The 16,206-nt window shown below is 38.5% G+C and overlaps 1 protein-coding gene across 1 annotated transcript in view; it reads left to right on the top strand.

The window, feature by feature from the left end:
* Positions 1–16,206, top strand: part of VWF (von Willebrand factor) — a 145,479-nt gene that overhangs the window by 126,842 nt on the left and 2,431 nt on the right. The window contains exons 48-52 of the mRNA XM_040595803.1: positions 397–437; positions 5,277–5,393; positions 8,582–8,680; positions 10,049–10,177; positions 11,877–11,916. Coding sequence (XP_040451737.1) covers positions 397–437; positions 5,277–5,393; positions 8,582–8,680; positions 10,049–10,177; positions 11,877–11,916 — 426 coding nt within the window. The remainder of the gene's footprint in view (positions 1–396; positions 438–5,276; positions 5,394–8,581; positions 8,681–10,048; positions 10,178–11,876; positions 11,917–16,206) is intronic.

Raw genomic sequence — 16,206 nt, 5'->3', positions numbered from 1 at the left:
GGAATACTCCGAGTCATGTTTAATTGACAAGTATATATGCAACAACAGGGTGAGGAGCTAGCAGTGGGAGAGAAGGGGAAATACACGCTGTGAGTTGCAGAAAAACTGAATGCATCTTCTGAGAGTGTGAGGCTTGGAGGGGAAGATTTCTGTTGTGCTATGTACTTGTTAAAAAACAGCTCAGCAAGAGATATTTGGAGGTGGAATTCAGGATAACTCTGAGAAATTGCTGCCTTTCAAGGTATAAGACGGCTCAATTATGCCTCTTTACAGTGAACTAGGTCTAAATGTCCTCAGTTGGGACTCTAATAAGTCAAAAAGCATACCTGTGGTTTATTATCTCTTGGTAATGTCATGATAATGATAATGCTAAAAGGAATATTATTTTTTTTTCAGTACCCCTGGATGGTTGCCCTTTGAATGGTACTGTTATTGGGGTAAGACACACTTCCTTTTATTTGCTGTGATGGCAAGACATTTAAATATATGAATGAGTTTTTGAAGGACACAAACTTGCCAGAATACACATAAGCATATAGGGCAGCTTTGTTCAGATAGAATCTCTGCAAGTGAGACCTTAGGGTAAAGGCAATGGCAAAGGGGACAGCGTGTGTATGTCCAGTTCATGACCCTGACACTTTCTATATGACAATGAATATCTTTGCAAAATGGGGACCGTAATGTTTCCTTATCTTGAAAGGATGCTTGAGAAAAGTGCTTAGAAACTGTAGTAACCTGTGTTGTGTAATGACTTGCAGGCTACCAAACACACAGGAAACTATCTGCAAGGGATAATCTCAAAAATGATCCTTGCCCACTTTGGGGAAGCAAAAACTTCCCGTATTCTACCTAGAGGATAAGGCAGATTAAAAAAGGATGGAGACTCTTGCTCCACCTGTGTGGAAGGAGGGGTATCCCTCCTTGGCTATTAGCAGGAACAGGAAAGCTGAGCTTCCTCACTGTTTGACCTCTTTTCCCTTTCAAGATCCCTGCTGATATGCCCTCAGAGGAAATTTTTTCTCAACTGCATATTTAATGGATAGATTAAGATATGTTTAACCCAGCCCATGACAGTGGGAATGATGGGAGTTAAGCATCTGATCTCATTTATGCCGAATTTATCTTTGGAGAGCTCTGTCAATTGTCCATTGTTTCCCTAAATCCATATTCTGGCAGCACCTCTGGTGTCAAAGAGCTCTGAATATTCTCATCATCCCCGAGGGAAACAGGTCCTCTTTAGTCATTTAACCTAACTTTTAACCTATGTATTCCTGCATTGTCAATGTATGCCTGTCTTTTTCCTTTATTTGAAAGGTGTATTTACCCAAATCTATTTAGATTTTTGAGGTATGGCAGAAAGAACCTTTCTCCATCTATTTCTTCTGGTTTGATGGGGTTTTGATAGTCAATAGACATAAGTTTATCCGTTTGTTAGAGCTAAAGCCCTGTCATCAAGCATCCATCATTCTGTGTGGGGATTACTTCCCTGTAGAATTAAATCCAAGGAATAACTTTGCCTTTCTTGTCAGAACACTGGGAGAAGGGTTTTAAAGTGGTAAAATCTGAAATAATCTGCTTTCTCTTTGATTCGTCTGTTTGTCTCCTCTAGGGTATATTGTCAAAGTAGGAAATGTCATGCAGTATAGCAACTGCTAGCTCCTGCCACCTTCTGTTATATAGGATCTGCATGTGTGTATATATACATATTCTGTTAAAAAAGAAGTTGCATGCTGTTCTTTCATGAACAACTAATTTTTTTCTCTTCCAACAAAATGTTTACCTGATCTGTAAAGTCAAGTCTTTCTTCTGTTTTCAAGTGTTTTAAAATACTTCAGAATACTTTGAAAAATTAAGCGTCAGAAAATTCTGAAACAAAATGTCATGTTGAGAGCAAAATGAGAAGTACCAGTTTTTTGAAGACTTAAAATATTTCAGCTTTTACAAAAGTGAAAAAAAAATCTGATCTTAACAAAATTTTCCAAAATTGGTATAATTCATGAAGTGTTTCAGCTGACATTTTGAAACTACATTTTGACTCATTCTTATTTGCTATTTGGCTATCCATAAAAGCTGTCTCCTCAACTGCTTTTCTTTTCTTCTCTTTTAGTACAGCTTTTAAAATGTATTATTGTTCTTCCTGACAATTGGCTGCTTTATCAAATGCTGCCTGTGCAAGATTTTGGGGTGTAGGTAGGCCCCAGCTGTTACGTTACTTCTGTGCTCTTGCTGGCGCAAATGTCAAGCGTTACTGAAGTTTGCATTCAACAACGCAGTTAGCAAAATACTTTCTCAGGATGGAGAGTGTGAAATTCGAGTTGAGATATAATCTTGGAAGATTTCTAAATGAAGTGGCCGTTTTAAGTAGAATAATAAAATAAAATTAGAGCTTATATTAAAACGTTTTAAATTAAACTAGCTTCATTTAATGACATTGTAAGCTAATTAACTATATGTCTGAAGGCTTTTGAGCAGCTGGCATTACTACAGCTTTGTCTTACACTATTCTCCGCTTCAATGACTGTTCCAGAGTTCTGGTCAGGAAGGAAGATGTGATGTCCACAGAAGTTTATACTTCCTGGATTTCAAAACCTTTATTCTGGGTCTTTTAAGAATAGGTTTCAAGTTTCATTTTATATCAAGGGAAAACTTTGCTCCATTAACTCATTCACTGAATAGTTCCAAGTTTTGAGTCTTTTACTGCAGTTCTGTTAACTGACTGTGCCCTTAATCCCTTTACATTTTTGCCTTGTATCTGGTTACCAATATTATATTCCAGTAATTTGGTGTATTGCATTCATTCTGCTGTTCTTAACAATGCTGTGGGCTTTAACTGCAGACTTCCAAGCAGGTGGCTGTATTTACCAAAAGGATTATCTATATCACTCATCTGTTTTCCCAGGCTTTTACTGAGTGGCATTTTTGAAGGAGATCTGAGTAGATTTGGGCTTTATGCAGGTTATTTTGGTTGCACGGACTAACACTGGGTTAGCAGATGTTGACATTTCAGTCTTAAGTGAGCCAAGAAAACATGTGATATGTGTATTATATAAAGTGAAAAAGATGTATCAATCCATTATTTCATTCAGATCTGTCATGCCAAGCTGTGCTTATTCACAGAAAGCCATTGTTAAAGCCATTTGCATGCTGATCCTTTTAAATACATTAAATAAATATCAAAGAACTAAGCTGTGGTGCAAACTTCGCATCAAGGTAAAACCTTCTCCCAGAACTTCAAGGCACTTGTGTGTGAGGATTTTGTTTCAACATGTCTCTAGTAAGCCCTATGTTCCTGCCCATAACAGTGATTTTAATATAAACTCAACTTTATCTATCTTTTTTTTTTTTTTTTTTTTATTCAATTGGAATGTTAGAACTATTAAAAGATCCACTGAGGATATCAACCGTAATATCAGTTGTGGCTTTATAGACCCCTTCTTCATGATGTGAAAGCCTAGAGCTACTGAGGCATTCTGTGATAAGCATTTACTTCTAGAGGGCCTGAATTAAGTATAGTTGTGAGAGTAAAGAGAACAAATCCAAATATATTTCAAAACAGGTCAACATGACGAGGACATCTTGCAGATTTGCAAGGCTTTTGTGTGTATTTGCACATATGTATGTGGAGCTACTAACCAGTAGAGCAATACCAGTGTCAGTGGGTCCAATGCCCTTGTGAGGCCATGTAGTCTGTACTAGAACTGTCACTGTGGTGTCTGAATGCTTTCCAATGTTGACAGTAAACAAGAACTACGGAGTTTCATATGACATTTGCTATCTGTCCCTCTCCCATAAGAAGATGTTATGAGTGTGTCCTTATGCCTGCATCCGTTAAAGTCTTTGAACCCTCCAGATTAATGACCTGATACTCACTATAAAAGTTTAAACCAAGAAAGCTGGAGTCCCATGTCAAGGTCTCAAGCTAAGGTGTCAAAAGGCAGGGATCTCCCTATTGGTATTACCATCTCCATCATGTTGTATGTGGAGGATCTTTTTTCTAGATCACAAAACAAAAAGAAGTAATAGCTATTGCTGGTGCTTTATAGAAAACCACTGACACCTGAGGACCTCTGTTGTGCTGGGGCGCAGATTAAAAATTTAATCTAAATTCTTCAATCAGAACATTTGTCCTCCAGTGTATATGCCAGTGTATTGGCACTGTACTACCCATAAACACAGTACCTTTACACTGTTACTCTGGCCAGCTTCTTGGTTTTGCTCCATTTGTTCCCTGAGTGTTTACTAGTATGGAACAAGAAAAAAAGGATTTGAGGATATGCATAATATGTAGCATGGGAAATTCCTTTTCCAAATTAAGTCAACAATGACATTCCATTGACTTTCAAAGCACAACTCAAAGTTTTTATAATTTAGCAATATTTAGTGTCTGTTTATTTGTTACTTATTTATTAGGTTATAGAAGTTCTTTGTGAAAATCTTGAATAGACCTCTCCCATTTTGTCCCTTCAACCATAGGGATTTGTTATTTTGGTGTTAAAATGAAAGGCTGTGTACTTAGGAGGCACAAAGACTTTTTATTTAGAATTCCTTTCAGTACTAGCAATCCAGTTAGTAACTTCACATCCCTTTGTTTCCCATTTAATAGTTCAGCATTTTTGCTCTACATTTTAAGTGCTGTGTTTACTTGCTTTGAAAAGGTGATGAGATCGAGCAAACAAGGTTCTGGGCAAGTGCTCAGGGAATTTGAATTGTGTGCCAGCTCAGCCACTGATGTGCTTGTAACTATGGTCAAGTCCAGTTCTTCACTCAGTAATTCTGTTTTTGGTTTTCTTTCTCCTTTCTCAGTTTTAAGCTTTTATAACTCTAGAGATTCTAGGTGGTATTACAAGAACAATAACAAGAATAAAAACTTATTGGCAAACTAATTCACTACACTTGGGAAAAATGAAGTGGTGGCAACTACGTAATAGATAGTTAGGATAGCTCATGACAAAATCTTCCTCATCACTTTCAAGGATTGCTTTCTTGCTTGCTAGCTTTGTAAGCAACAGAGAAAGAAATGTCAATGCCACTTTACAGATTAAGGAATTATAAAGGGCTTACTTGAAAAGTAGCCTCATGCTATGCTGCTTGTTGTAGAATTACAGATGCAAAAATTTGGGTTTCTGGAAAGTGGGGGCTTTGGTTTTCTGTTTTCTCTTGCAAAGTATTGCAATGCAAGATTTAATGAAAGAGATTTAACCTCAATAAAATTGCTTGTTTATTTGAGTTTTGCTAAGGAGACACTGCTGATTTACAAACTGGTTCTAATGTTTCAGCCATGGAGAAGCCTGATGGTGGACCAATGCACGACATGTCGTTGCTCCCTCCAGTCAATATCTTCTCGGAGATATACTCTGACATGTACAAAAATAAGCTGTGAACCATGTCCAATAGTAAGTGCAAGTGGTGTGGATGTTCTGGTTAAGAATGTGTCTGATGAAAACATCTTGTTCTTCATTGTATACAGCAGTTTGTTTTGTACATCTCTGGGACCTGTTGCCTCTCTTTTAAGTTTTTCTGAGAAGTCATGGTCCCATGTTTTTCTTTCTCTGAATTAGATGAAATATAGCAAATTTGATCTAAACCCAGAGTGTAAGAAAGGTAACTTTTTGGAGTACTCAGGTCCACAGGCACATTTTATTGTGTATTTTAGACTACTTACCTTTAGGGCAAAATAAGGTTTGGCAAATCATTTGCAACAGAAACTGCTGTGTCTCCTTTCCTACAGTATTATCTGTCCCTCCAGGGACCAGCAGCTCAGTCAGGTCTCCATCCTTAGAGGTTTTTCTATGACTATTTCAAACTGTCTAATAGCTGGGCTCAATAATATTTGTCTGGTTCCCAGCCATGCCTTAGGTGATTTGAGGTGATTGTCCCCATAAGTTCCACTGGTCTTTTTGAAGTCTTTGCTGCTGTCATCTGCAAGGAATGAGCTTGGCTGGGAAAGCCAGAGGCACATAGCTCCTGTTTTTGCTCCACTGACCAACAGTGTGACCAGAGTGCCTGACTAGTCCTGCTCAGTCACGCAATTTTCTCTCTTAGTGCCAATACCTCAAGTAGAAGGAGACCTAAGCAAGTTGCAGAGGCTGGCTTAGGTCTCCCCTTGTCTGAAGAGCACAAAGCAGCAGCTAAGTTTCGTAGGAAAAGGCTTAAATGCCCCTTCTTCTGCCTTTCTCTGGATAAGAGATGGAGCCCAACAGGCCCAACCAGACCTAGGGCCTGCACAAGCACTGGCTGTTGCACCATAAAGCCATATCTCCAATGTGATCATATGGGATTCCAGGCTGTTATCTAGGAGGGGCATACATTGACAGAGCTCCTGCAAAAAAGAGGGGCAGGTTCTGGATGAGTCCACTTTTCAGTCCTGAAGTAGAACTAGAAAGGACAGTGTAGTAAGTCAAGTTTCTGGGGTTTCATCTGTACTAATAAACTAAACAGAGCAAGACTGCAGAGACTGCAGGCTCCAATTATGTCCTGCAACGTCCTGAAGAATTGTCAGCAGTGTCCAAACTGGCCTCTTCTAACTAGAAAGCTTCCAAATAATGTCTGGGCACAGGCCAGTAGTTAGGACAACCCAAGGCCAGCCTGTTTTGTGGGGAGAATACAGTTTAGACATACATGTTCCCCTTGTCTGCAGGGCCAGAAAACTGGCCTTGACCCTCTTTATCTGCTGATGTGAGTGTAGCCTGTGACAAAAAGGAGAATCTGGAATACTTTGTGTGGTTCTAGACCCTAATATCACCCCTCCTGTGAGGTATGATTATAGACACAAGCCTCTGAAAGGAAAATAAATGACCAAGCTCAGTGCTGAGCATCTTCCTCACGTCCACAGAAATAACCTGGCAGATCAATGAAAAAAACCCCAGACACGCTAGAATGAATCTGTGGCCAGAAACATATGTGCATATGTATGTTCCCACACAAAAATACACAAACATCAAATCTTGTTTTCAATGCAAGAAGCCAGCTGTAGAATTTAAAGGTAGAGGAATCAATAAAATACATGGTAAAAAAATGGGGAAACATTCCTCTCCTGCTTCTTTCACCACCCACACAATTCCCAAACAGCTCTTTTCCCCTACCTGACCCAAAAGTACAGACTAAACAAAATACTCTGAAGAAAGGGCAATTTCCAGTTGGGCTTATTAAGCACTGTGAACTTGTGTTTAGGAGATGTGCAGCTACCCAAGGGAGGTTGCAGGTCTAGGTGTACATATCCCTTTGTAGCCATTGTAATGAATCTGTGGAGCTGGAGGGGAAAAATATCAAATAAGATACAGAATGTCTTCATTCCCCTAAGGCCAGTGAGATTCACATACATACTTGGGATCTTTCCTGTCTCAGAGTCATTGATTTCGTGGTATACCCAGATTAAACGCAATTCCTTCATAATGGATAAAATCATGGGTTAAGAGTATATGCTGTCTCAGGAGCACCTGCTTTCTACTGGATGCTGAAGCTGTGAAAGTAAATGCTCTGGTAATTGAAGTGCAGCCAAGTGCAGCATATTCTGCTCATCAGGGTCGTCTTTTTTTTATTTGTCATTTTATGACCTACTTTAGGTGCTTAAATTTTTGCTAGTAGAGCAAATCCACCTAACTAACAATGAACTACATTTTCTTCCAATGATTTAATAGCAAACCCCCACCCTCCCCAAATTCTTTTTCTATAAAAAACATATGGATAATATGCATGCCTTCACTCAACCAGAAAGTGTTTGTTGTCTAAAAAATGTTCAGCTCATCACAAGCAGCTGTTGGTTATGTGTAGCAGCTGGAGACATTACTGTGGGACACTTCATGTGTTAACTCAGTTCCTTTCTGGTTGCTCCCCCCCCTCCTTATCCACTGTATACCTTTTTCCTCTCCATCTAGTGCTGCTCATTCTCCCATGCTCCTTTCCCTGCCACTGTTTTTTCCTTTCTGTGCCCTTTATGGGGCTCCATTTTTCATCTTTCCCTTTCTTCCTTTCCTTCCTTTTTAGTTTTATTACATCATATCCTCTCTGATGCTTTTTTTACCTTCTTGTTTTATCAGATCATTTTCTTTTTCTTTCCATAGTCCACATTTCCCACCTTAGCCTTATTCTTCCCTTTCCCTGCCCACTGTTTAAACACTTTACTTTTTGAGGTTGCAATGGGTAGTATTTATTTGCTTTACAGAGAAGCTCCTGCACAGCACAAGTTCAAACTGTGTGTCACTCAAAACATTTCTTACCCTCTCTTACTGTCATGTGTTTTTTAGTGGACCTGGTCTTGCAACTGTTACCGTCAAATAATAGTGGTCACAGGAGACTTTGTACTTGTAAATAAACTTCTCTCCCTATTGTATAATAAATCAATACAAGGATTAATGATAGCTTTTTTTTTTTTAAAAAAAAAAAAAGGCAAAAAACCCCAACAGAAAACCCAAAGTGTGCATCTAATTAGATTAAACTAGTTTAGTCCTACTGTTTATAAAAGCATTTTGCTAGCTATCACTTTGTCCAGTTAATTAAAAAAAAACCTCAACAACGACCCTCTACGTATAAGTGTAGGAAGCATACTTAAAATAAACCCAGAAAAATGTCCTTTACCTTCTAGAATTACAGAAAGCAGGAAATCCCTGGGTCTTGCTGTGGAAAATGTGTGCCAACTTCATGTAGCATCAGGCTGAGAGATGGAAGGCTTAAATACCTTCAGGTGAGTTTTAAGTACTCTTTTCTTTTGTATACGGGTAAATGTAAATGTAGCACAGACTTCTGGTGAACCCAAGGGAAATGCATTTCTTTTCCTCCTTTTTGGTTAAGGAATGTGGCGTTACTGGTGCCTTTTATATTTCAGAATGGTTTTTCAAGAAAGTGTTTTGTTTTTTGTTTTTTTTTTTCTTTTTTCTTGTTTATAAGTGCAAAAAAAGGACACCTCAAACCACAGTGCAAAATTCTAGAGGAACATTATAGCAAGCATTGATATTATAAATATGAGATCAAATATGAGTATGAGCTCAGACTTCTACTTAGAGGAAATTTAAAATCGAATGTTAAATGAGAAATGGATAATTTTAGCTGGAAATTGTGAATTTTGAAAAATATCTCCAGCATGATAGGTTCTTAAACAGGAGTGGATGTTTTTTCTGGTTAAAACCTATCAGGTTATCACAAGAAGAAGCATGTAACATTTTATTTTATTCTATTGCTGAGCTGTCTTAGATGGGGAGAGTATGGGAAGAGCAACAAAGCTGGTGAGGGGTCTAGAGAAGAAGACTTTTGAGAAGTGGCTGAGGGAACTGGGGTTTAGTTTGGAGAAAAAGAAGCTTAGGGAAGACCTTGTCACTCTCTACAACACCTGAAAGGAGGTTGTAGCAAGGTGGGTATCAGCCTCTTTTCCCAAGTAACAAGTGATAAGATGAGAAGGAACTGACTCAAGTTGAACTAGGGGAGGTTTAGATTGGATATTAGGAAAAATTTCTTCACCAAGAGTTGTCAAGTACTGGAACAGGTTGCCCAGGGAAGTGGTTGAGTGTCAATCCCTGCAGGCATTTAAAAGTTGTGTAGATGTGGAGATTAGGGACATGGTTTAGTGGTACACTTGGCAGTGTTAGGTTTACAGTTGAACTCAATGATCTTAACGGTCTTTTCCAACCGAAATGGTTCTATGACACTGTGTGGGTGCGTGGTTTTATGTATTTTTTTAAAGAAGCTCCCAACTCAGCGACAAGTCAGATATTCATATGTCTCTTTAAAAGACAATGCATAGGCCAAACTCCCAAGTTTCTCACTTAGACAATTCTTAAGTTAATGAAAATTTCTTCCCTTTTTAGAGCTGAAAAATGTGAGGTTTTGGCAGTCTTGACTGACCTGTAATCAATATCACTATGGGAGTAAACAGAAGATAATGACTTGTTGATAAACAATTTGGTTTACTAATGATGTCCATGTTTTATAAACTTCACCACCATGGTACATTAATTGAAATATCAGTAAAGGAATAGTCAGGTTGTATCCTCAAAGCTTACCGTCTTGTGTTGTTTCTGTGTTCTGTGTAGAGCTAACAGCCTTTAAATCTTTACAGCCAAATGAAACACTCCAGGATGGCTGTGATAGTCACTCCTGTAAAGTAAGTGAGAAAGGGGAATTTGTCTGGGAAAGGAGAATCACTGGCTGTCCTCCATTTGATTCCAGAAGATGTTTGGCTGAAGGAGTAAGTAGTGAAATGGGTCCTGTTTCCAGGGTCCTAATAGACTGTCCTGTTTATGGATCTGTATATAGGTATCTTATTTGTATTAGGCCTCTCCCAGCACCTCATTTGTGAACCTCAATTTGAACTTTCTTTGAAATTCTGAAAAATATAAGTTTTCTTTATTTAAATTATACACTGGTTTTATGCAGGACTATATTGCAGGGGAGATGCTGAGCTTGTGATAATTTTGTTCTCTGTGAAGCAGCAAAAAATAGAAAACAATTGTTCTAATAATGTTTTCAGTTGGGTATCCAGAGCACAACTACATGGCTAATTATGCAAGCTGAGAGAAAAGTCAGATCATCCCCTTTTTTCCTATGAATATGCATATGAAAAGCTAAAACATTTTTATTTCACCCTAGTATGAAGTTAAGGAAGGAATCTTCACAATAGGAAGAGCTCAAACTTCCACATTTGCAGTTGTTTGGTATAACGGTATAATAAAACCCCTGCTCAACATGTCCATCCATCTTTCCTGAGGCTTGAGGTTAGCCATCCACTGAGGAACAGAGTGCAGGTTGGGGTGTAGCACATGGGGTCCTGCTTTTGCTCATCTAGCATCACACAGGTGTTTATGTCACCTGTCCCCATTTTCTTGGGCACAGAAGGAAGCAGGAAATATTTGCCAAAGCTTGTGCCCAAACCTCTTTCTACATTCACATCAAACTAATGAAGGATTTGATATGTATAGCGCAGGAAGAATGAGGCTTCTATAGTGCATTTCTCACTTTGTGAAATCACTATACTACTCAGTTCTGTTATACCAACAAAGATTTAGAAAAACACCAGCTTATGTTACAGGCTTGGGGTTATTATTGTATTCTAAAAATCTTCATTGAAAATCAATGAATACTTTATTTTTTAATCAGAACTTCCCAAACTGCATGTATTCTCCTCCCATCCAAAAAATATGAACTAGTTAAGCTATAAAATTAGTGTATTTCATCTAGTTAGAGGAGGGAAATTTAGGTTTTTTTAATTAAAAAGGCCTCCAAACTTTTGCATTTAAGTTCAGGTTTTTAGTGCAACAGTGGCATCACCCTGCAGTATAAATATTTCTCCATTTTTTCCTTTCACTATTGGTTTTTATTGATTTTTCCACCATACATATATTTCTGAGAATTATTTTCTACATGGTAGTAATGAAACAAGAAAGCCAAACTTTTTGGCTGTTAAAACTTGCCTGACAGGTGTGATATCCTATGATGATTTGCCTGTACATTCTCAGCTGTTGCAGAATAGGCATGCTTTCACCTATTTGCTAAAAAAGTCAAGAGGGACTGTTTAACTACCTTTGTTACACAGACATAAGACTTGAGCGCTGTTGGTTTTGTCACTCTGGTTCCCAGAAATTTATTTGTAGTCAATGTCTTTACTTTAGAAAGCTTCTAATATAAGGTGAAAGCAATATTTTTAGGTGTTGAACTTGCTAATATGGTCAATTATTTCCAATCAGCTATCAACAAATACAATCACAAGTTCAAAACCTTAACATGGATAAAGAAATGATTGCTAATGTAGATTTATAATTTTGTAGAATATAGAAATACAATTTTCTTGCTTAACACCCTGTTTTAAATGTCCCTTTCTGTTCCTCTAACAGAAAAAAATGTGTATTACTTGTGCTAAAATAGAATTTTTTCTTTTTATATTGTTTTAGGGCAGAATTACAAAAATTGGCAATACCTGCTGTGACACATGTAAGTAAATAAGCTGAAAATTTTCTATGGACATAGCAGAGTGTAAACTACTGGTTCCAGAGCTACATTTTACATAAGATGCAGTTTAATGAAACAAAGCTAAGCAAGGTTGTTAAAATAGACCATCACATAAGTCTGCCCTTTGACTGGGATAATGCTGTCATGTTTGTTCCCTAGAACATGTGTTTTGACAGTATTCACAAGTGCTTAGAAAGAAATAGATACGCTCCATGTTTTATGCAGATGTTAATTATGAATGTTTTATTTTATTGTTCATCTAAGGATAACAGGAACAGTATTGCATACACAGGTTGACAAGTCACATAACCTGATACTGAATATGTGAGGCAACCACTTCATGAATAATCAATCAACTTAAAATTAATTTAGCAAAAAAACCCTGGTGGCAGTAGTGTAATTTTGTTTGGTTTTCGATAACGTAATACCTAAAAAATGGTAGGGGAAATGCTTGTCAAAGGGGCATTCCTATTGAACAGCCTGATTGCATCTTAAATGTGGCAGTTTAGGACTCAGTCCTGCAGCTCTTAATTTCATGCATCATTGTGTAGATAATCCAAAATGTCAGTCAGGCTGTGAGTGTAAGAAGGTTTTCCTTACATGAGGAAGGATTGCAGGGTTGGCTTCTCATTTCTAAAATGAATCTGATGTTTTTGTGAACAGGCAACTTCTCAGTTTTCTCCTTTGTAAGTAGAACATTAATAATACTGTAGCTCATATAAAATAAAAAACAACAAAAGATTGATATTCTTTCCTAGGGTCAGAATATCAACATCTTGCCTGTGTTCTGTTCTCTCTTCCCCCCCACCTCCCATGCATGGGCTAATAAATAAAAGATGGGCAGCATAGCAGCCCATCACCACACTGGCACAGTAACTGCTGTAATAATACCCCTGATGAAGGATGTTAACTCCCAGAGTTTGCAGTCATTGCGTCTGTAGAATCACTGAGTTCCAGCTTGAGAAATAGAGAGCTATTGAGATAGACTGTCATCAAACAGGTCAGACAGGTAAGAGAGCATTAATCTACCAGGCTTTAGGTAAGGAATTCTGAAAATTATTTATTAACAAACACAGATTTTAAGGTTTAAAAGACAGGGTGGTTGGCAGACTCTACTAATTGAGAATGCCTTATCACTGCAACTGGGGAGAGGAAAAACCCAGTTCCAAATGAGCACGGCTCAATGCATATATGCATTTAACAGTTAGAGTGATTTAAAAGAAATACCTCCCTTGCAGCAGCACAAGCAAACTGATCTAAACGAAATACTGTGTGCCTAAACTTACCCATAATATATGGGCCTTCAGATCCTTATTCCCACTGATGTTCGATTAGATATAACTGAAAACTGGAAAGTCCCATATTACAGTGCAATCCTATTCCTGGTTGTTTATTCGGGGCTCTTTATAAGGAAAAAGCCAACACGCCACATCCAGCCAGCTAACCATGGGTTACCAAATGAAGAACAGTGATTAACACATAACTTTGAATCACACAGATACTTCCAGATGCCAAGCTCAAACTCTCTTTCTCCTCTGTATTGACATCTTTCCGCCAGGGAACTCAATAGCAACATGCAGTGTGTTACATACTCTGTAGAGAACATGAAGGCTGGGCAAAGCTACTATAAAACCAGAGTAATTTCATTATTCTTAAAAGTCAGGTAAGAGAATAACCGGTTTCTCATGGACACAGATACTTAGTTATAGTAAGTAACTCAGATATAGGTTACTTTGCCTTCCCAGGTCTTTCAGATACCTCAGTCCCATAAAGAACTGGGCAAAGATTGTTCTCTCAGGTTCAAAGCACAGTTCAGGGTGATGCCTTTGGTTCAGTAGAGTTCCATGTGGCTTTAGGCAGAGGTTGTTTAAGATGACAGTTTCCCTTTCTATGTTATGCCTTGGCAATTTGCGTTCATTAGCGTGTCTGAAGGCATTGTTTTAAGAATGTAGGAGCACATAAATGAACAGGCTTATTTTCTAATTAGTTTTTTGTGGTACTAGCAAAGGACTTGATTGTTTGCAAAGGATATTCCTTATTTTCCCACTTAACAAAGAAGTTGCATCTCTGCTTCTTACCTTTTTTACTTTTTGATCTTAGCTGCATGTGTCATGTTAAGTTACAAGCACTTGCCTTTGCAAAGTAGGCACAGTTTAGAAAAAAAGTAAATGAGAGCAGTAAGTAACTGGAGACTAAGTTGGTAGATCAGGATCAAAGATGTGATGAAGCTGTATGGAGTCTGATGACAACTATTTCATTTGAGCTTTTCAGTTGTGTGAACACAATTGTGTATTCCTTCCAGGTGGACAAATTTTATCGAATGAAGTGATTAAATCATTAAAAGAAAACTGGTAGTTCCAGCTCTTGAGCCAGAAATGCTTTTGAAGGTTTTTTGGGTGTGTTGCCTTTTTTTTTTTTTTATGAAATGCAAAACCTTAGCAAGGCACAGAGCCAATTCAGTGCTAACATTCCCACGGAAAAGGTATTGCAAGCTATGTTTGCTCCTAGGAAGATGGATACATTTCAATTTGTGTATTTACTTAGTTGCGCAGTTGGCCAGCTGAATTCCTTCAGCTCTCCGAAGAGTTGTGTAGTATGTTAAAGATAGTCCACTATTCTGGTAAATACAGAAATTCCATTGGTTAGCTAGAAAAGAGGAAAAGCAGGAACCTGTCTTTACACAAAGGCATAGAACTGCATTAACACTACAAAAAGCTGCTGTTTGCAGTGTGTAAAATATCCCCTTAAAAAAGCATTAGCTCATTCACGAGTCTTTAGATGTGGACCAAAACAGACAGGAGTGTCTAAAACAAAATATTCTGGATTAATCTGTGTCCGAGCATGTCAGTGGCGAAGTTCCCTTCAGAAATGGAGGAGCAGAGTCACTGTTGACTACTGCAGTTATCAGATCATAATTAAATCAACCTCATTTCATGGAGAGAGATTGCAGGTTTCCTGAGCTTGCACGTAACAAATCCAGACCTACTGCCTCTTGTGTGGATTTCTTGTTAGATGGAGAGAACCAGGGAGAATTTACCTAACACTAAGAGCAGAAAGTATTGGAAAACAAGTATGACTTACTGAAGACAGTGCAGTGGCAAAGTTCCAATTGACCCAAATTTAGATTTTCACAGAATTAATTTTCTAATTTTATATTTTTCCCCCCTTTTTTTTTTTTTTTTTTGGCACATGAGTTTTCTGTAAAATCCACCATGTGTAAGGACTGTTAGGAGTTGTCATATCTAGGAGCCTGACAGAGGTGAGGCTGCCAAAGCTCCATGTCCCCAGGTCCAGGTAACAGTGAAGCTGAGCATGTATCTCAGTAGGCACACACACAAATGCATGCATACAACACGCACACGCACATTCTCTGTGTACACACAAACACTCAGTACTCTGGCAAACGCAAAAACCACCCACATGGTTATCCTACTCTCCCCTCTGGCTGATCAGGATGAAGGTCCTTAGTGGTGTTAGGCACTCACTCTGTCCAGTAACTGGTCCTGCATCCCTGCCAATCTAGACTCACAGACCTGTGGTCCAATTCCAGTTGCTGACACTTATGCCTTGATACATATCTGCACAAAACTGGGGGTCCATCACACAGAAGAAGTAGTTAGAAATGGATTTTAAGAAGACAGGACAGACTGCAGTGATAAAACGTAGTGCCAGGTCAGACAAGTTTGGACCAGCAGCTGTTTAACATGCAACCGGCACCCTTTATGCCTTTATCTATCCATTTTTGCATGCTTGTTCCTCACCAAACCACCTTAATACCTCTCTTCCCCCACCTTTGGTTCTGGCTCTAAAAATCTACAAGTGAGTCTTGTAGAATCCCAAAATGTTCTTCCCTAGCATCGTGTAAGGAGTCCCACACAGTCTTGAAGGCAGTGACCCACCTCAGTCTGTAAAGTGATCTGGAGAGCTGCTCCCACTGACTCATCTTGAAGGGCATCATCCCAAAACAATGGGATCTGTCTCCTGTAACAGCCCCAGGAATAGCCAGGTCACGGTGCTCTGTTTCTCTGGTTTGATTGTTGGGGTTCCCATGTACATCATCTTTTTCCTGTGCACCTGCTTGCCCAGTGTACCATTGACCTGTAATTAAAAGGAAAGTTATTTAACACAGAAGCCAACAGGTAGAAGGCAGATGTTAGGTGGCAAGTTGACTTTTAAATCAAAGCAGTCAATTGAAAAGAAACACAAGGGAAATGTTGCTTTCTAGTGGAATTTTAGGGCTGTAGTGTGATATAGTCATACAGCTCTACATTA

Source organism: Falco naumanni, chromosome 5 (assembly GCF_017639655.2).
Source record: "Falco naumanni isolate bFalNau1 chromosome 5, bFalNau1.pat, whole genome shotgun sequence".
NCBI lineage: Eukaryota > Metazoa > Chordata > Aves > Falconiformes > Falconidae > Falco > Falco naumanni.
The sequence above is the reverse complement of the archived record's forward strand: the minus strand, read 5'-3'. Positions and strand labels throughout refer to the sequence as shown.